General features: G+C 39.3%; 1 protein-coding gene across 1 annotated transcript in view; it reads right to left on the minus strand.

Moving 5' to 3' along the window:
• Positions 1-19,032: 19,032 nt before the first annotated feature.
• LOC129778392 (coiled-coil domain-containing protein 174) overlaps positions 19,033-22,822 on the minus strand; it is a 34,090-nt gene continuing 30,300 nt past the window's right edge. Inside the window, exon 4 of the mRNA XM_055785269.1 lies at positions 19,033-20,227. Coding sequence (XP_055641244.1) covers positions 19,044-20,227 — 1,184 coding nt within the window. The 3' untranslated portion in view covers positions 19,033-19,043. The remainder of the gene's footprint in view (positions 20,228-22,822) is intronic.

The following is a 22,822-nucleotide window of genomic DNA, read 5'->3' on the forward strand; positions in this document are numbered from 1 at the left end:
AATTAGCAATAGCTTGATTTACTTTTTCGTTGAAGTAATCAACTGCGTCATCTATACTGGTTGCGATTTCGAGGGTTTGCCAGTCAATCTCAAGAAGTCTCTCACGCAATAGGTTGTAGTCAGCACGATTGAAGTCCAGGCTTTGTAGATCAATGACATCCACGAATACTGTGGGGAGTTGCATTTCAACAGTTAGTTCCAGGGCGGGATGATAACGATCGAGCTCGATCAGTGGCTCAGCTGCATTGCAAACGGTACTTCTATTTATGATGTTATCATTAACTAACGCAAAATCAAGAATACGGGAGTTTTGATTAGCAATGGGATTGATTTGAGTAAGGCCATTTAGGCTGAGTCCGTCCATCAAAATTGAGCAAGATGGTGAGAATCGTGATTGCAGAATATCGATGACCGGAAGGTGGTGCGGTAAGCTTGACCAAACCAGATTGGATTGGTTGTAGTCTCCGAATTGAATCACGCTATCTGAGACATTCAAGTTCGAAAGAATCGCTTCAAGAGAACTGATATGGTTTTTAATGTCAATAACATTTGCTATTCGATCAGGTGGTAAATAGATCACTCCGATGCTGGCATTACCGGTGGGTGTCTTTATCCTAATCCATAACTGCTCCAATGTATCGCATACAGGTGTAGGATCTAAGCAACAACTCAAACGACAAGATGCGGCAATGAGAACACCACCACCCCGGGATTTAGCACTATTTTTAGGGCTTCGATCGGTTCGAAAAACGGTGTACAAACTACTAAACAGTTGCGTAGATTGAATTCGGTCGTCGAGCCATGTCTCGGTGAGCACTATGACATCGTAACAAGAGTCCTGTGCAGCAAGGAAGAAGTCGTCTATCTTAGTGCGTAGACCTCTAACGTTCTGGTAATAGATCTTTAATTGATGTTCAGCTATGACCAAATCATTCACGACGGGAGCCTCTTGTACCAGATCGCTGCAAACCAGAGACTCATGAAGTACAGAAATATTGTTACTGCTTGAGTACTTGCCTGGAATAGCAGGCTGGAAGTCTCCTTCTTCTATTCCGTACACAGGTCCGAGACGACTTCGACTATTTTCATCAACATACGGCGCGACTATGACGGATGTAGAGGGGACTTCCAAAATGCTTTGAGTTGTGCGTCTCGGAGATGACCGGATGACCTCGTCAACATGGCAATTCTGTCGATGGCTGCAAACCAGAGGCTCATGAGGGACAGAAATATTGTTGCTGATTGAGTACTTGCCTGGAGAAACAGGCTGGAAGACCCCTTCTCCTATTCCGTACACAGGTCCGAGACGACTACTTTCATCAACATACGGCGCGACTGAGACGGATGTAGAAGGGGCTTCCATAGCGCTAAGGGTATTGCGTCTCGGAAATGATCGGAGAACCTCGTACTGACGATGAGCTTTAGGCACGTCGGGTTCAGCTTCCATAAAGCTAAGTTCCGTGCATCTTGGTTCTAACGACGAATTTGAATGTGAGCTTGTCGGTATTGAAGGCTGAGGGCGAGCGAGTGATTGCTATTGGTTCCGTTCCAGCAGCTGTTGCTTCCTAGCAACTAGTTTTTTATAAACAGCACATTCGTTGCTGTATGCAAAATGTTTCGTGCACAGGTTTAGTTTAAGTCTTTTGTTCGTCTTGTCACAGTTTGCTCAGCAAACCGTTTCCGATTGGCACTCGCCTGTTTTATGGGCACCAGCACATTTCGCACAAGTCTCACTATTTGGGCAAATCGTACTTTTGTGATTGAAATCACAGCATTCGAAGCACCGAATGATTCCAAAGCACTCTACAACTCGACATCGTTCCCATCCAACATACACTCTCCCTAAATTAAGTAATGTTTCGTGGCTTTTGACATCGACTTCCACAACAAATGTGAACGAGGAGTGTTTTCCATAGCGTGTAATCAACTTCAACTTAATTTTTTCCGGTAAGTCATTCTGCTCCTCCAAAGCTGCGATCAACGTTTCTTCGGTCAACTTATCAGATACTCCTACAATTTTTAGCCTTGGTCGCATTGGTTTTGAAACAGTGACATCGTATTCTTTTCCGCATTTCTCTCTGACCGAATTCACCAGGGGGCTAACAGTTTCACCTGTTTTCACTTCCAGGATGATAGAGCCATCCCGTCCCTCGCGTACAGCATTAATTTTATTCGCAGAGCGATCGATTTTTTCTTTCAAACTCTGCTTGGTTGTTTCCGCCGATTGTTTCATATTCTTTGGTCTAACTATCACTACAGGCTCCATGTTTTTCTGTGCCTTTAAAGTTGGGTTTTCGCTCCTCAGAAGATCAGCATAAGTAGTACGTTTTGCCTCGTTTTCTTTATTTTGCCCAGGAGTAGGGACATGAAGGTCCTCACAAGTTCTAGGTCTCTTTCGCGAACGGAGATTGCTACTAGGTCCCAATGGAGTAAAAATATCCACTACTGTCTCGTTTATTTGACTACTTGCACTGTCCCGTTCAGTTTCAGCTGCTTCCAGTCGATTAAATTTCTCCTTATTTTCTTCTCCCATCCTTCTGACTTCCTTCACTATTTTTCCAATTTCCGATTCAATTTTTTTATACACACACTTTTCAACATCTTTCATTTTTCTGTCCAACTTCTCTTCCCATTTTTGTGCACTTTCATTGATTTTCCCAAGAATTTCATTGCATTTTATCAGCACATCATTGAAACTAACTTGCTTCTTAAGGGGGGACCCCGGTCTGGAAAATCGAAAAAATCGAATTTTCTTTTTTTGCATTTTTGGGAAGCTTATGCCCTCAGAAATGTTGTCCTAAAAGGATTTTTCGATATTTGATTTCGTTGGAAAATTACAGCCAAAAGTATGAGGTGACCTCAAGAAAAGTAGCAGTAGCCGTTTTGCTAGCTTTTTGGTTGCTCTCATACTCTCTCGAACACATACATACATACGCACACATACACAAACATACACACACATACAAATACACACATACACATACACATGCAGACTTATACACATACACATACACATACAGAAACACACATACACAGTTATAAATAATGGAGGATGTAGAAGGGTGAAGTATCAGCTGTTTTGCCGATTAGTGAAAGATGGTAATTTTAGTTTTTTCTGTACATACATATATTTATTTTGTTGGAATTGTATTTGTATTTGTGTAGGGAGCTTTCTAAATTGGTGTTGGTTATGCTGTTTGTTGTTGTTCAGTTGTTCACTCGCTTGTGTTTGACAGGTATAAAAATAGACAGTTTTACAAATTTTGCCTAAACATGAGTCCGAAAAGTGTGTATCGCGATACGAAAGGCTCAAGAATTGCGAGACCACACCGTGTATCCTTAAAGCGAAAAAATTATCCAATAAACAGATATGGAGGAAGAATCGAGAATACAAGTCGATCGGCGAAAAAGCTAAAAGCACCAAAGTTGTCTGACATTGCTGTGAATGATTCTTTCGGGTATCGCATAATCAATTTTTTGACAGTTTTTTCTGTCGTTTCGAAAGTTACGAAATGTAAAAAATGTGATGGAAATGTAACATTTTCCGAGGAAAGTTGCCGCGGACTTGGATTTAAACTGGTGATCAACTGTCCGTCTTGTAAACCAACATATGTTTTTTCGAGTCCTTTAATCCGTGGAAAAGCATATGAAATCAACCGCCGAATCACCTTCGTATTTAAGTTACTGGGACTTGGCTATGCTGCGCTGGAAAAGTTTTGTGGACTAATGGATCTCCCAAAGCAAGTCGCGGAGAGCACGTACGACAATATCAGTTCCTACATTTTCAAAGCAGCAGAAGTTATCGGTGAAAGTTCTATGGAAAATGCAGTCGCTGATGAAACAAAAATGAGTGGAGGAAGCAGAGACATCACGGTTTCTGGAGACGGCACTTGGAAGAAACGTGGGTATTCTTCACTATTTGGAGTGTCGTCCTTGATTGGGTATAACAGTGGAAAAGTGGTTGATATAAATGTAAAATCATCGTACTGTAAAGAATGCGAGACCTGGAAGAAATTGATGGGAAGCCCGGAATACGATTCGTGGTTAGAAGATCACGCGAACCACTGCAGCAACAACCACGAGGGATCAGCTGGAAGAATGGAAGTTGACGCGATTCGGGAGATGTTTCTGCGCTCCGAGGAAAAGCACTCCGTTCGATATACTAATTACGTTGGTGATGGTGACAGCAAGACTTACAAGGGAATTGTCGACAGCAATCCGTATAAAGGCGTCAACATTGTAAAGAAGGAATGCATAGGACATGTACAGAAGCGAATGGGAACTCGACTGCGAAGTGTTAAAAAGAACAACAAAGGCCTGGGAGGAAGAGGAAAGCTGACCGATAAACTAATCAATAAATTGACAGTTTACTACGGTCTAGCAATTCGACGCAATTCTGACAGTAAAGAGGAGATGAAGAAGGCGATTTGGGCGACATTTCTTCACAAAGTTTCGAACAACAGGCATCCACAACATGACTTATGTGATAGTGCCTGGTGCTCATATCTGAAAGCAAACGAATTGAACACATTGAAGGATTATGATCACCACGAACCTTTGCCGAAAGATGTGCAGGACGCAATTCGACCAGTCTATGAGGACCTTTCGGCAGACAATTTATTGCAACGATGCGAAGGGGGGTTTACGCAGAACAATAATGAAAGCCTCAATTCAGTTATTTGGTCAATCGCTCCAAAATCCAAGCATAGTGGCAAACACACTGTTGACTTCGCTAGTTATACAGCAGTTAGTTTGTTTAACGATGGCTATATTTCTGTTTTGAAAATGATGAAATTAATGGGAATGCTGATTGGACCGAGCTGCCATGCGTTATATTTGCAACTGAACAAAAAAAGAATTTCCAAGGCAGAAGTGAAGAAATACGAGAGCAGTAAGATTGCTCGACAAATGATTGCTGCGGCCAGAAAAAGTGCTGCGGACAGCTTCCCGGAGGCCGAAGGCGAAGTGTATGGAGCCGGAATAGCTAACTAAAAGTTGATCATTTCTAAAAGTGTATTATTTTGTGTTACAAATACATTAATATTCCTCAAACATATGTTTTCCGTTTCTGATCCGCCATTTTTCATTCGCCATTTTGCATCCGCCATTTTGTTTTTTTTTCATAAATTTGTAACGGACAGGTATTCAGCTACTTAAAGAAAAAAAGAAACTCATTTCAATATAATCTACTTCATTTATTGCAACGCATTGCTGACCGAAAACTTGAAAAAAACTTTAAACGCGTTTTTCTCGAAACCATGTTTTTTCAACTGGTGGTATCGATATCTCAGGATCTACTCGACCGATTTGGCTGAAATTGGCATCTAAAAATGTAGAAATGAATTATCTAAAGTGTTACATAGCCGTTTTTTGATATTTCATTTTTTCGATTTTTTATGAATTTTTAAACAGCGATTTTTGATGAAAAATGACGTATTTTTAACAAAAATGGCCGCCATTTTGGAAATTTTTCGAATTTTAAAAAACCTCTATGTAACACTTTAGGTATTGTCCTAAGGATTCAAAATATTCATTGGAATTCGTTCTACGACCCCCCGTTTCTTCAGAACCGATACCACCAGTAAGGTATCTTTTTCAGACAACATCTACGCATCCAGCTCTAAACAGCGTAATAATCATTATTCGTGCACTCAAAAAATGGAAAAAACATCTTCAAATATACCTTCAACAATAACCAAAATACCCGAACACTTCACTTTATTCCTAACATCCGAAAAAAAATCACGAAGATTCATCATTTTTCGACCTTCCAGATAGGGGTCCCCCCTTAAGGCACCCATGACACATATATTTTAAACCACGATTTGTTTTCATTGCTTCCAACCCATGTCGATCTATTTCTTCAGAGCATTTCAAATGTTTTATCAAACCACACGATCCAAAACAGAACACTTTGTCGCTTTCTTCCTTTATCGCTTTCGCGCAAACACCACATTGCACGGCCGATGACATCTTCACGGCCGCTGACCCGTGGGTCGTCTGTATATATTCAGATCTCTTTTGTCACAGTTGTGTTGCTTGTTCGCGTAGTATGGTAGAAATTTACACACTTCAATCAAAGTTTTATGCTACTATATTAGCAGTATAACTCATCATCACAAGAGAACGGCTGATCAGATCTATATATTGTTGTGTCTGTCTCCACTCAAATTAAAATGATAGAATGCTTTGAAGAAAATTTAAAAAAAGGAAAACATACAGTCATTCCATGTCAAACCGATTTAGTGGTTCTCAGATTTTCGCGAAAAGTGGTAGTTCTGTTCTCTATTGCAAAATATTAGACCCGTAATTTTTATTTTTTTATTAGGGTCCTCATTTCATTTTAGGATGGTTCAAAAAATCAGCTTTTTCCCCTTTTTCCAAAAATAACATTTTTCAAAAAGTCATAGCTTTTAAACTACTGGACTCAATAATTTTTTTCGCAACTTTAATATTTTTTAAAGAAGAATATCTCATAAGTTACGATTTTATGTGTCAATCATCTAAATCGATCCAGTAGTTCAAAAGTTATATAATTGAATCGGTCGAATAGTTCAGAAGTCATGATTTAAAAAAAAACATTTTCGGAAAAAAAAACAGGAGGAGGAAAAGATTGATTTTTCGAAACACTCTAAATGGAAATGGGAGCACTAATAAAAAAATACGGGTCTAATATTTTGCAACAAAAACTACCACAATCTATGAAAATCTGAGAACCACTATATCGGTTTGACATGGAATGACTGCATAACTAAAAGCAAATCGCGAAAAGTAATGGTAAGCGCAGAACTCGAGGAAAGAATCGTCCGATTTGATATGTCTTCTTTTTATTATATTTTCTGTATCAAACATGTATTTCATGTAACGGAGAAACATATTCAGTTCTATTCTGTATTCCGACGGATTTCCATTTCGTTCGAAACCGTTATTTCGTTCGAGTTATAATTTCGCATTCCCTATTTCGAACGTTTTACCCATTTAATATTCGAAGAGAAACAGATCGAACGAAATGCAAAAACAACAAAAAATGGAATTTTAGCGAATTGTGTCTGAAAGATATTATAATGAAGAGTTTTGATAGAAATACTACGAAATTTTTAGTAAAAGGAAATTGAACAGTTCTGCGATTGGACCCATGAACGATCGCTTACTAAGAAAACGTGAATGTTTGAAGATATTGATAACAAAAAATCCATATTGAGCGGGACGAAGTTTGCCGGGTTAGCTAGTAAATCATAAATATTTAGAGTGAATTGCTTTATTCAATCTGCTATCCAGTAGTTATTAGGAAATTTAAAAATATTTTAAAACTGAACTTTTCAAATGGTAACCGACTATGTTCAGAATTGAAGTTAAAGTATAACGAGTGAATTCGTATGAACCCAGACTTAAGCCAATTAGTCGCAGAGAATCAACTAAAGGTTACGCATCTACTTCTTTATCGTATCGATATTGAAGCGAGCAATAAATCATGTTTTTGACGTAGAACTACGTCTTTCATTAAGGGTGCCAAATCAGAAAACAGGTCACGTTTTTATGAAATAAAGTTAACGTTAATAACTATTTTTGCCGCGAACGGATTTTGGCGATTTACATACTAAACGAATCCGAAATTCCGTAAGATTTGTTTAATATGATATACATTAGAATCCCCTGGTTTATAAGGGGTTAAAATTCATAAAAACTTTAAGCGTTTCCATTTTCCCATACATTTGTTCTGTCCATTTGTGTGCTTTCCCGAACAGAGCTGTCAATAACGAGCAACTTATCGACGACCAACGGAGGGGAAATCGTTGGATTTAAAGTCTCCGTGAACAAAGGAAAAGTAGAAGAATGAAGGGGAATACTTGCCTAGAGTATAAACAGTGGATCTCGCTGAGGCAAACTTTCATTCGGCATCGAACTGTTGAGCAATCCAGTTCACTTTGCTTTCGCTGCGCTTCGATCTAAGATTGGACCCCACCAGTGGTAATCCAACTTGGATATCGTCGTTTGGTTTTTCTGTTCGTTTTTCGCGTTATTCGTATCGTGTGTTTTTTTCCGCGTCATAAATTGGACGCTTCGTGTAGTGTGTAATGAGCAAGAAGAAGAGGAAAGCAGGCTCTAGCCCTGCAAAAAACGAACGCATTGCCAGGGGCGATAACATTTCGAGGCAAGCTTCATCTAATGATGCACGGGATGTTGGTGCAGTGAAAAGCGCTCGCACTGAACCGAGCCTTCGCGAGTGTGACACCGCATCAAACAACAGCGAAGTAGGCGATTTCGGCGCGTCGGAAATGTAAACGCCGCTACCCAGGCAGCAACCAAAATCAAGATACCCCCACTGGTGGTGAAGGCGGTCGCTCTTGACAAACTCATCAGCGAATTTGCATCGATGGGTGTTACAGCAGAGTACAAGCTGTGTGGCATAATTCAGTCTTTTTCCAAGCAGTTAACATTGTTTGTTTTCCGTCATCATAAGGGCTTCGTTGGTGCCTTTGAGAATGCATCAATGCATTAAACTGACGTTATGGCGAAGCAGGCGTTAAGGTTGTGCGCCAAAAAATTATTCGGGGAATACCAAGCATCTTGAATGTCTTACTGGAATGTCATAAGTTATTTGGGTTCGCGTGCCAGTCGCAAAACTGCCTTCAACTAGGATTGCATTTGCGCTAATATTCATCATAATGAAGCATTGCAACTGTTTTCGAGGTTGTTGACGTGGGACTACGTCTAACCGGAATATATGGAGGGTAAAATGAAAACCTAAACACAGAACATGCAGGAAAAAATGAAAGATTTCGAATTCTTATAGCTCGAACATTTCGTACTGGATAGGAGAGATGTTTGCATCAATTGATAGCGAATATTTCTACGCATCTATCGCAACTAACAAAATGTTGTTTTTCATTAGATAAACAATTGAATAACTGTAAAATATTAGGCGTTATCTAAACGCCCTAACTGCATCATTTTGATTGGCCCGATTTACGGTTTCCCTAACACAGCCATCAAAACCAAGCAGCCTTGGGGAAATCGGCATTGCAAATACATGAAAGTAGGGGGACTTTTGTTCTCATCGAAAAATGTTCCCTAACACAGACTTTAAAACCAAGCAGCGAAATCGGCATTGCAAACACACGAAAGTAGGGGGAGCTTTTGTTCCCACCGAAATGTGTTCCCTAATAGAGATTTCTAAACCAAGATGCCTGGAGAAATCGGTATTTCAAATTCATACAAGTCAGGGGTATTTTTATTCCGACTGGAATGTGTTTCCCTAACACAGACTTCAAATCCATGGAGCGTGGGGAAATCGGCATTGCGAATTCATACAAATCGGGGGTATTTTTGTTCCGATTGAAATGTGTTTCCCTAACACAGACTTCAAAACCGAGGTTTCTGGGGAAATCGGCTCTGCAAATAAATGCAAACTGCGAGTACTTTTGTCCTCGCTTGCCTTTGTGCAGAGTGGAATATGTCTGTCCTAACATGATCTTCTAAACTTAGGAACCTGGGAAAATCGTATATCGACACTAGAAGCGAATGAACTTCCCAGTTTCTAGCAAATTCGAGATTCGAGAAGTATGTACACTTTTGGGATGTAAACTTCAGAGGGAAATATAAAATAAAAAATAATCGTTTGATAATTTTTTTTTGTCTTTATTGGAAAGATTTTCAGCCTTAGACTGGTTCATCAAACGTTTGATAATTCTTCCGTACATATATTTTGTTCTAGTCATCATACCAAACGTAAAAGGTCCGTCATTAAATTTACTTGTAACGAAGAACAATCAATCACAATAAATGAATTGACTTTACATGGCATTTGTTCATTTTTTTCACTCACAGAGCAAATATATTGAACTCAATTGAATTTGGAAACTGTTTCATTAAATCAAGAATTTAGTCAATACAAACGAATAATTGCTAAGCTAAGGTAGTTCCACGTCAACCTTACGGTTATATCATAGATATAACCCACCCATTTTTTTTTTTTAACAAAAAGAGTTTATTTCACTTGTTTAGTCACCAAGAAAGTAAATGTTGTTCTGGAATTTTGTATGTGATTAGGTTTCGCTTGCCAGTAGCAAAACTTCCTCCACTAAGGGTGAAAACTGCGCTTCTCTCGAGAATGAGAAAGTAATGCAACTTTTTTCGAGACCAGTAATATTAACAGAAGAGTTTCTTTTGAGAATAGCGCAAAATAATGAGAAGTTTTTATATTCCTATTAGTTTCAAGCCACCAATGTATGGCTCTGTATGCATGCTATGGCGAACGCTTGTTTGGCGCTTAGTTTACGTTGTACGAACGATGCCTAGAGGTGCGATTCCTTTGAGGCAATACTAAATAACATGTAGCAGGATATTTGATACTTGCAAGTGTTGTCATTGTTGTTGTTTCCATGCGGTGCCAAAGATATATTGATGTAGTTATGAGATGTGGAATAATGGTGCTGGTGCAACATGTATATAATCGACTGTAGCCGAGTCTACGTCAATTGCAAAAAAAACCACCGGAATAACGTTCGAGGTAAATTTTCAATGCATTGACATGAAATAAATTTTGACATACGATCAGCTAGTGAATTGTTTTGCGAGTGCAGGAATGAATCATCAATCAATTATCGTCAACTGATTCTACAATGAAAAAACTTTTTCAGAGATTATTCTACTAAGCAGTTGTTTCTAAAATTTCACAGCATTATAAATAATATCCGAAGGTATAAATAAGCGACTTATATAAAATAACAGCGTAGTTCTACGTCAATAATGCGGTCGTATCTTGGACACAACCTCCTATAATTTTTCTTACACTTTCACCCTTTAGAAGGCCGTGGCATCTATGTTGCCACTCACGAAATATATTTCTTTCGCTGCACTTGAAATGTTGTTTCAATATTTTACTTAACCGAAAACTTCTAAAGGTATCTGGCCATACTCCAATTTTTTTGGGCTGCTTGAAATGTACGATATTATTTTGGGAGTCATTTTGATGTAATAAAACCACGATTTTAGTGCACCGGCAGAAAATTCTGTTTATATTAGTTGAAAATACAACAAGTTGATCAGTTTTTCACAGCAAACGTACTATTTAGGGTGCACTGTTTAAGATCATGCAGTTTTATCCACAAAATAAATGGCGTATTTGATTAAAAGTTCAAGTTGATTTTTTTCCATTGTACTGTTTAGTATCAAATTCCAAACATTTCATTTTAAAATGTAAATTTACTAAATTTTCATGTTATGAATAATTTAATAATGAAAGTTCTGACATTTTTCGAGGTATAGGCTACGTTTTAACATCACGTAGAGTAATCCGGGGCAAACTGTAACTGTTGTCGTCCAATAACTCTTGAAATAAAAGCAAATAAAATTCCGTTTGCTTACCAAATTGTAACTATATTACCTTCGAAACTTAGTACAAACATTTATCGATTTGTCTTGGACAAATACCTATTTTAATACAAAAAGACAAATGCGCACCTTTGCCCCATAGTGGGGGCAAAGATGCGCACTTATTGAATTGAACTTCTAAGATAACTTATACCAAAAATAAATACTTATATAAAATCAGAAGCGGGAGAAGCATCATTACTAGAGAGTGTGGGCACCGTCCAGTAGGCAGGAGGGGGGTGTTCTGTGTTTTTTATGGGTGGGAAGAGCGGGTGTTATAGTCGAACATACCACGTGGAAATTTTTGGCAGGAAGGAAACCGACAATATAAGATATCCGAAAATGTCCAACATTTGAAACAGAATTCGTTTTTATTAACAAACTAGCTGACCCAGGGAACTTCGTCCCACTCACAATTGATATATTGATATAAATCATTTCGAACACTCAAGTTTCCACAGAAATTATTTTTATGTACGTAGTCTACACTCGCGGTATATAATTTCTTTTTTGACACATAAACCTGATGCAGACTAAGACATATCAATCCTGATACTGACTGTTTGAATCCGTGGCTCCGTTATTGAGTTAATTCGTGAGGAACGGACACCAAATCATTTTTATTTATATAGATCAAGTCGATAAATACATAGTTACCTTCACTTGATTTATTTGAAACTCATTGTTGGAAAAAAATATTGATTTGAAGTTCATTGTGAAAACATGAATATAAACGAAACATAACCGGTATTAAATTGAATGCATGGTGAAAATAAAAACATTTTTCATTTGAAATTCATTTTGAATTATTTCTAAGCAATTGTTTATTTTTATTCCTCATCTTGGATTTCGGTTCTGAGGATTCCGATACTTTGCCTTGGAGCGCTGTTGCTTCGTTGCGCTGTTCTGGGATTCGAAGTGACAGACGGTGTCGAACGCCATGCGCCGTAAATCTTTGAGAGTCATACCATAGAAAACTTTGTCCAGTGGCCTGCAGATGATCAGACTGCTCGCTCGTAAATCTGAATCGCACTAGGTGCTCGCTGACACATTCCAGCAGAAGTAGAAATGTCAAGAAAGGAGATTCAAATCATAAATCACTTTCTGATATGAGCCTCTTCTTCAGAGCTGATTCAGAAATACCGAGGTCTGCCGCAAACCGACACTTCGAGACTCCCTCCCGAAGCCTCTATCGGGCCATTTGAGCATTTCTGGAGTGCATTTCTTCAAATCAGATTGCTTCTTGTGGGTCCCGTTAAAAATTTTGTTGAAAACATTTTATAAATTTTTTTCAAAGCAAAACGCTAGTGCGAGCTTTTACCCCACAGCCACTGCGCACCTTTGCTCCAGAAGCAATTTTTGAACTAATCGAATTTTTAAAAATAGCTCTTGAACTTTTTCACAAAAACGAATACTTCTACTATAGAATAAAGGTTTCCTTGACAGTGTAATTTCGAACTTTGCGGTTATTTTAAGTAAGTAAATCGTCATCTTCAAAACTGAAAAAATAGATCAAAAATCGCAAAACTCTTTTTACCTCATAACCTTTTGCCACTTTAATGAAATGTAATAATGTATCAAACGACTACACTGTTGTCGAAATTTTATGCTCGTTTGCTTCCAATGCGCACCTTTACCCCGTGCACACCTTTGCCCCGCACTATTCTACAGGTTGTACAGATATCGATACAGCCTATAATTTATAATACTAAGCATTTGCAAAAAAGAGACAGTCAAAACCAGTGACAAAATGTTTGCGTTAGCAATTTTCGTAAAAAACAAGCATAGTTTATTTTTTTTGTTTTTAGTTGTTCTAAGGTTGTAGGACTTATGTTCTCTGAAGTTGAAGCCTCGTTTAGGCTAGGTAGATTAGTTGCCTAGTTTACACGGCCTTATAAAAGGTTGAACCGAGTTAAATAGTTAATTTTCGTACAATAACTTTCGTTTCAAGTGTTGCTCTAATTTGCTCAAAACTTTGATCGATCAACTAAGAAAACCGTTGTATCATTTTAAATGTGAAATTATCGTTTAATTTATTAGTTTGCTCAAAATATAAATATTGACTTTCGTACCAGCAGTTTGCAAGTGAAGTTACAATACTAATGGGCTGAAAAGTCCCAGGATTTTCCTACAGATGACGCCACTCAAAAAGGAACAAGATTCATTTCGAGAGGTTCATCTGTCACTAGCTTATGTGTGAAGTTTTATGACATTTCGTTTATTTGTTCAGAAACTACAGGCAAACCAGTTTCTGTGCGATTTCTCACTTGTGTGACTGCTTTGCTGCGATTTTATTATTTGATTAGTTTGTGTGATTCAAGATCCGATGTCATAATAAAATCGCACAAACGAGGAATCACGCAAAAAGGGATCGCACAAAAACAGGTTTGCCTGTACAGTTGTTTGAGTGTCATTACCTGAGCATTCGTATAGAAAATGGAAAAAGAGGAATATGTATAGGAATAGTATATTGATCAAACAATGTTTTTCAATGGGAAACAATAAATGCAGGGTTTGACAAAATGTTATTCCACTTCTGCTCCTTCGAGAACAACATTTTATCGGTGGTTTAGTGAATTTGAAATGAGTCGTACAAGTACCGTAGATACACCTCGCTCTGGAAGGCCGAAACAGGCAACGAATCCAGAAATCGTAAAACAAGTGCATCGACTCGGTTTGAACGATCGTAAAGTTAAGCTACGCGAGTTAGCTGAGGCCGTAGGCATTTCAATAGAACGAGTGGGATACATTTTGCAGGACATTTTGGACATGAAAAAGCTATACGCGCGATGGATGCCGCGTTTGATGATCATCGACCAAAAAAACAGCGGCGTGTTGATGATTCAATAGCCGGTTTAACGTTGTTGAAGCGTAATCGAGTGGATTTCTTTCGCCGTTTTGTGGCAATGGATGAAACGTGGATCCATTACCAAAATCCTGAGTCGAATAGGTAGCCTTCAGAGTGGCACTGATGCACATTTCGAAGACATAGACGTTGCATAGACGTGCTACAGAAAGGGAATCGAAATGTTTGATACTCGCTATACCAAGTGTATTGCTCTCGAAGGAAACTATGTTGAGGAATAAATACAGCTTTGTCCAAAAAAACGACTGTTTTTATTAAAAACAGGAAGTGGGTTATATCTGTGGTATAACCGCAAGGTTGACGTAGGACTATCGTTGATTTAGTGATCATTTGTTTTTAGTAGCATCTGAATCAATTGTGAATGAATGAATAAATGAATATTTGGGGTTGTATAAGTTGTATAATACATAATACATTGTTTGTATTGTGATATGATTTGTATTCCATTTCCAATAGACAAAATATCTGTTGCATCAAATCAGTCTACATAATTTTTGCGTTCGCTCATCCTTTCTCACAACACCCATTTCTCTTTTGAGAAAATGTTGAGTAAACATCATTTGCTATTGCGCGTAGAGCGGGAATTCCTTCTTAAGATTCATTGCACCTCCAATAAATTGCCGAAAGACGTGGTCTTACGTTGATCGCACTTGATTGAAAAATCACATAACCAAATGTAATTGGTCGCAGTATTATATGGATAGAAAACATTAAAATAAACTCTTTCGCTTGAATGTAATTTTCAATTCCAAGGGAAACTGGTAGATTATTTTTCAGCAACGATGACATCTTTCCGGAATCTTCTTGATGATGGATGGCAACCAAACGAAAAGAGTTCCCCGCGTGTATGTGTGTGTGGCGACTACTCCGATGTCTCAAGCGGAATCGTTTTTCGATGCTGATACTCTCTTGGTCGCCTTTTCTTCTCTTCCTGATGGATCGGCTTTTCTGCTCTCCCTCACAATTCGAAGCAAACTGATTGCGTTTCAGGTCAGGTCAGGTTAGGTAATGAATCACTCGATCCCTCGCCGTCCAGCTCGTCCAGCAACGATGTTGTCCAAAATGAATGCGTTTCACCACCAGAATATCGCTTAAGTATGCTTTTTGTCCGTGATTGAATCAAGAGAAGGTGTGGTTTACGATGGCAATTTGGAAGGCAAACTGGAGGCGAATTCTCTCTCTAAGTTTGAAACTTACGGCGACTGAGCAATAATCGATTGAAAATTATATTATTTTAGCGATGCGAAATATTTTCCGTTGCGTGCGCATCCAATATTGGATACGAAAATATCCTATTGATGGGGAAGAATAATCTTCAGAAGCTTTCCTGCTAATTGCACTTGATTGAAAAATCACAAAACCAAATATATTTGGTCGCAATGTTATATGGATAGAAAACATAAAATAAACTCTTTCACTTGAATGTAGAGATGGGCAAACCGTTCATGAACTGTTCAAAAGAACTAGTTCATCAAAAAGAGTGAACGAACGGCCGTTCTTTTTTACTGGGCAACAGTTCACATGAACTGCTTACCCAGTTCAGAACGAACTGTTTACGATGACCGCTGGTGAAACTGCGTATACAGTTCAGTTCAGAACGAACTGTGTACGGTGAACGATGAACTGTGTATGCAGTTCAGAACCAGTTCAGAACGAACTGTTTACGATGACCGCTGGCGAAACTGTGTATACAGTTCAGAACGAACTGACCGCTGGCTGAACTGTGCATACAGTTCAGAACGAAATGTGTATGGTGATCGGTGTATAAGAGAAACGCGGGTGAACGAGTGATAGACGAATGCTGCTGCAAGGTAAATAGTCCTCAAATTAATGAATGGAAACGAACGATAGCCCCATGAAATAACAAAAAATAAGATGTCGGTATTGTCGTTTTCATAATAAAACGTAATATTAGGCTGTCAAAAAAGTCCTGCGGTATTTTTTTTTAATTTTCATTTGTTCATAAAATTAGTTACAATCATCTGTTTTAAGTCAAATATGCACCGTTTTGTTCGATGACTTGTTCCCAACGAGATGCCAACTTCATAATACCCCTGTTATAGAAGCTCGCTTCCTTATTGGCAAAAAACTCGGATAGCCAATTTTCACAGGCCTCTTTTGTGGCTAACTTCTGACTACCTAGCTCGTTCGCCATGGACAAAACAGTTATTGCAAAGCATTGAAGAAAAGCAGCGCAACGCTAGTTTGTGCTGAAAAGAATGAATCACGGCTCAAACTAAATAAAAATTTCAAAATCATAGTTTAATTTTTTATTCTGCTAAGATTTTTTTAACAAAATTCGGACATATAATTATTGCTAGCAAACAGCATTTTATGAATGAAAATAACAGTCCTACATAACATCTCACACTTTTTTATACTTGCTTTGGCATATCCCTCTAATATACGAAAGAGTGAGTTGATTTGCTCATGAGAACTAGTTCACTTAAGTGAACGGTTGGTCACTGAACGGTTCATGAATGTGAACCATTTTGCCCATCTCTACTTGAATGTATTTTTCAATTCCAAGGAGAACTGGCAGATTATTTTTCAGTAACGATGACATCTTTCCGGAATCTTCTCGATGATGGATGGCAACCAAACGAAAAGAGTTCCGCGCGTGTATGTGTGTGTGGCGGCTGTTCCGATGTCTCGAGCGGAACCGTTTTTCGATGCTGATAATCTCTTGGTCGCCTTTTCAGTGGCATCACTCTCCAGACTCTTGGTGACACCGTTCATCATCGCTTTCATGATGAACGAAGTGAGCTTCACCACAACAGCGACAACATGCTCCAATCGCAGTTCAATTATAACTGAGTGGATTTGGTGATTTCAGCCTGTTTTGAATGCAATTTAAAGGCTATTGAAACATGTTTTTGGATCAAAAAGTAACAACTATATAACGTGTAGACATTTTATCTTTCGAATGAAGTGTTTATCATACCTTTTCGTTCAGTTGTTTAGGGGCTATTAAAGCTCAATATCTCGGTCTCCGGCGTAACGCTTTCGTTTTTTTGCACCCCGGTATAGAAATGAAAGACGTAGTCCTACGTCAAAATCCCGGGACTTTTCAGCCCATGTAGTACAGTAGATGCCCTAACCACTACAGTGATAATCTAAACATAAACTCGCACAATATATATTTTTATTAGTTCAACAAGCAAAAAACACCCATACAATAATCGTTCGCTAACTGATCTGCTGTTTAACTGGGCGAACGTTAACTGGTCCTTGGACCAGTTAAAAAGCAGAATGTTGTAAACAATCGACGCCATATTCGAATGGAAGATTTGCTGTGAGGGGTATTCGAATGTCATTCGATAACTGGTCTTCCCTTTTCGCCCAGTTAACGAATGTTTACTGTATTACTAACAAAATTTAAAAACTAACAAAATGTTAAAACAAATGTGTGCTCAATTCTTTAGCACTTCGCTGATCCTACAGTGTCGTATTATTAGAAGACTCTACTTCACTGCTTCCTTCTCGCTAAATAGCCTCGTGCTAAGATTGATGGAAATCCTTCAACTGTACTAACTTTTCGACTTGCATGTATTGCACATCCGTCGGCGGCACCAACCGTCTCAAAGCTGCTGAAAAGACTAATGTTGGAAGATGCATTCCTCTTCTCTACCACACCTAGCCTGGCAGCACCAAGAAAGTCACGGTGCCTAATTAGACTACTAGAGCACAGTGAGCGCGTCGTTATTCGGTTATGAGGAACTGCTATTTGAAAAATTATAATGAAAATGAAAAGTAGCTCGGGAACAAGATTGAATGAAAAAGCACCAGGGGCTGTGGGGTTTTGCGAACTGTGAAAGAGCGGAACAACTATTCATAGATCCGTACTTAACAAGTTGAAATTTTCTGCGTTTGTCAGATTAATTTATTCATTGCAGTTTTCCATTTTTGCTCCTCCTCCAGTGTTGGCTCAGCAAAAAACATGTAGACCCGTCTTGGCACTGATGGGTGGAAAGATTGGATTCTGTGGTATTTGCCCCTCGTGTCATTCGGTATGTCAATGATGTTTCGTTACGATGCTCAAGTTTTCGGGAATGATTAAGCGATTAAGTTTAGATTTTATGAGATTTTAGTCAGCATTTCAGCATTTTTCTCAACATTATTTCGAATGTGAATATGTAGACTTGCGAAGGCGAGCTTCACATAAACATGAAAGCATGTTCGGGTCTTTAGTGAATATGTTTTTATCTGAACGATTGAAATTAGAAGGCTATGAACGCATTGTCACCTCGAACATTTGTACAATATCAACAGTTTCCAGCAACATTAACAACACTCGTACTTGACAATGTTTCCTTTCCAATTGCCTTGGTGCACGGGCCAATTGTGAGGCACATAACACACACGCGTTGACAGCGAGAGAAGTCGTCTTCTGTAGCAACATTAGCGCTTTATGGGAAAGTTACTTTTATTATGTGGATCGTAATCGTAAAACTGTTCCCTAATGATATTTTTTTTGCTTTTCTTGATAGGTAGGACCAAGTATAAGCAGCACTAACTACCATTAGTAGTGATGAAAGTGAAGCGGAAAATTCATAATCATGAGCGAACCATTTGTGAGATGAACTGACAGCAACAAAATTGACAAGAACAACAATGATGATGATAGGCCTGCAGAGCACCATAAAACTCATCACTTATCTCCTCTCATTGCTCAACGGATCTGGCCAAGCTGCTGAAATGTGACCTGTAATTTCAAGCTGTTGGTAATTAAATGTCACCATATGACAGCGAAATAATAAAACCGTTTTTTGTAAAAAAAATTTTTATTCACTTAGCACTCCACTCAGTAGTTTGCATTCGATGACCATTTATTTTTAGTACCCATACTTGGTCCACCCTTATCAGATTGCTGCCGCAAAAACCTTAGCCCAGCTTCGATTGATGACTCAAGAGCCGTTTTCGCGACCGGTGGCTGACGTGATCTTCGCTGTGTTCCAGTACTTGTGGGACCATAGTAATCATAAGTGGGTGGCGGTGCAATTTCAACTCCACTCTCCCCCTGATTTCGCTCACTTTCGCCATCGGAATCATCAGTTAGTTCTTTGCGTATCGGCACGGACTCTTGTGGTTTGGTCTTCTTTTCGGGTGCACCATCCCCCATCGAGTTGTCATAATTCCGCCGCTTGAATTCCTTCTTCTGTTTCTTGGTAGTGAAAAACAGCGTGCGATTCGATTCTTCTGGAAGGAAAATCTCTTCCATTCCCGGAATGGAAGGCATGCTAACTTCTTCATCCCCAGTTTCTTTAAATGACGATGAAAGTGGATTATCGTGCATCACTTCGTTCTGGTGCGGGTATTGATTAAGGTGGAGCTCATCAATAGATTCATCTTTATTATCATCCTCATCTTCATCATCATCATCATCATCATCATTATCAACTCTACAATGTTCAACATTTTTCAAGTTATTTCCTGAGTCCTGTGGGAAGTTATAACGCGCATTTTCTTTTGACGACGCTGAATAGTTTTTAGGAGGGGCAAACTCGCATATCCGTTCCTTTCGCTTCATCTCGTTCCACTCGTCCTGAGACATAACGTGCCACTCCTTCGCCGGTTTCCACTCCATTTCATCATCTTTCTGCTTCCCTTCGTCCCAAGGTCGAACGTGTTTTTGTCGTTCACGTTCCTTCTTCCGTTCCTCTTTCTCTTTCTTTTTTCGCGCCTTCGCCTCCGCCTTCGTGCGTTTCTTGTCTTCCATAGTGTCGTAAAGTTCATCCTCCACTGTAGCATCTGCATCTGCGGCTGGCACTTCTTCCTCCGGCGGGAGTCCCAGGCGGGCACGCTGCCTCGCTTTGGCCGCCTTCATTCGGTCAGCTATTATCCGGTCGCGTGCCTTACGCAAATCTTCCTTCTCCTTTTGAGCTTCGATAGTCCCATCGCGAATTGAATCCAACTCCCGCTGCTGTCTATCGCGCTCTTCTCGGTCAGTGGAAAACGCGTAGTATCCGACGCCATGCTGGCGAGCCTCTGGAAAAGAAAAATGAGAGAGAAAAAATCAGAGCGCTGGCAATTCATGGGAAAAAAATTGACTTGACGAACTCCATACCGTCGTTAATTCAAGATAGCATAATTTGCATATGCCGCGTGTGTGACTCAGGCGTATTAACGTAAAAATATGTTCTGCCATTTCTTCATACACCTGAGTAAAGCAGGAGCTGCACCAGTTGTTGCTGCCACTGCCAATATATGATTTCGCAATTCCGTTAAAGATTACACCGGAAAGATTTGCCCCATTTCCCGCGCTACATATTCATCCACACACAAACTCCCTGTTAGTGGTAGCAGCGATAATTTAATTAAAAAGTTGAATGAAAATCTGCCCCACCACTGAAGCGGAGTCCGTTCGTAAGGGTAAAACGGCGACAGCACAGAACTATGGCGTATAGTTTCCCAGAATTATTACTTCTGCTTGGGTCCGCTTATTATGGTTGGTTGTACTGGGTGTAGATTCCTGTGTCAAGGCGGAAAGAGCAGGATCGAGACGGAAAACAGCTGGCTGTAATAATCGCATTCGAGAGCGGCGCTTGCTAGAGTGAAGATGAGTGTTATTCGTTCGCTAGTCTTAAACCATCCCGGAAAAGCACTCGTCGGTTCCGGGTGGAAATTGGCAGCGGAAATGTAATAATAGCCCAGAATAAATCTGCTGCTTTCGAAGCGTCGAGTGGAGTGGGAATATGAAGAAAAATGATTGCGCAAATTAGCGATATGAAAAAGCTGGTTAAAGGCTCGCATTGTCCTTTACCGTCAGAGCATGTAACAATTCTTATTTACATTCGTACTATCCTGAGACTTTGCTACTGATTCTCATGAACAACTATTTTTGAAATCATGCACGTGATTCGAAAACCTCGCATTTCCTCAACTTCAGCTACGCGTTCAGCTGTCAGTTTGATAAATCAAAGAATTCGCAGTTTAATCTTCGTAGTTAATGTTCGAAAGAACCTAGTCTCGATTATTCGGAAAGAACTATTCATACGAATTTGTTTCTACCTATAGATAAATTGACACTCAACGGATTGCTTTCCATCCAGCGATCGGATGAAATAAAAAGGAAGTTTAATTTTCTACACATCTGAATTCATTGCGACACCATATGTGTGTCTTTGTCGAATGGTTGAAGAAGCGTCTTAGTCGATTTGAGAGATTCTGGATGACACCCTCCAGTCAATCTATGTAAAACGACCTCAGTCAATATCAGTTTTTAACCTCCAAGTGTGAATACCACGGTTGCACGGGGCCAAATCTTGAGAATACGGTGGATGGGGTAGCAGTTCGTAGTGCAATTCGACCAATTTAGCCGTGGCTACGGCGGAATTTCTATTTTTTCCGTTTTTCTAAAATCCGCGGACACGCCCGCTTCCACACACGGTCAAAACAAAATCACGAGTCCGATTCGGCTGAAATTTTGAAGTAGATGTTTACGAGAATGTACTACACGATAAGTAATCTCTCTTGCGATACTGACACCATCGGGCGATGAGGCTAAGTACTTATCGGACCGGCCTCGTAAGTGTATAATCATCAATCGTTAGTCGTAAATTGTTTCAAAACTTGAAATCATCGAAATAAAATGTCGATTCGTTTTGCTTAGAGACGTTTTCCTGATTGTCTTTTCAGGCTGCTGATGGACATAATCCGAGCCGCACATTAAAATATACAGGAAAACCTGTTTTGTGCGTTTTTTTTTGTGTGATTTTTTGTGCGGCTTTCTGTTCTTATGCGTTTTTTGAGCGATTTTTTTTTTGTGCAGTATATGAAAAGAAGCATAATTGACGAAATTATCGTCCATTTAGTTTTTTTTTCGATTATTTGTATGCATTTCAGTGCGAAAAAAAGCATATTTGCGTCTAAATTATCCACTTCTTAAATCATTCCCATCCTTTCATCAAATACTCTAAGTTGCGCTGACATGATTTCGAACAGCAACAAGTTTCGACTTGCAGCTAAAAGCATATAAACAGCCACGCGCAACCGAAAAGGCAAACTGTCCCACCGCAAAGCACGGAAACAAAAGGAGATCGAACGGGGAACGGCGTGGATTTGAGTTATTTTCTTGAGGGAAACTCTTCCTACCGCACAAAAAAGTTTTTTTTTCAAATTGTGTACCGGACACGATTTTTTAAAGCTACCGGTGAGGTTTTGGATGATTTTTTTTTGTGCGATCCCTATCCCCTGCACAAAAAATGGTTTGCCTGTATATGATTTTCGGAATCCCGTTTTTTCGATTGATTGAGTTCGCGTTTACCGGATCACATCACTTACCGCAGTGAATTAACTTCTAAGGTTTCTCGAAAATAATTCGATTGCAGCGTACGTGCACATGACTAACAGAATATATCACCGGCTCGATTGATTTTAGAGGAGTCCTCTGGATTACTTTCTCAGATCTCCCAAACATTATTCAACGCATTCGCGATAGGATCCCAATAAATGTGTGACAAATAATAGAATATATAATTCGGTTACCTTCACAGGTTTTCGACTTATAACACTTCGCCGTCGCGATTGGATTTAGATACAAAGTACGTGCGATAATTGAATATGTAGATTTCTCTCGGTTAC

Source organism: Toxorhynchites rutilus, chromosome 3 (assembly GCF_029784135.1).
Source record: "Toxorhynchites rutilus septentrionalis strain SRP chromosome 3, ASM2978413v1, whole genome shotgun sequence".
In the NCBI taxonomy this organism is placed as follows: Eukaryota; Metazoa; Arthropoda; class Insecta; order Diptera; family Culicidae; genus Toxorhynchites; species Toxorhynchites rutilus.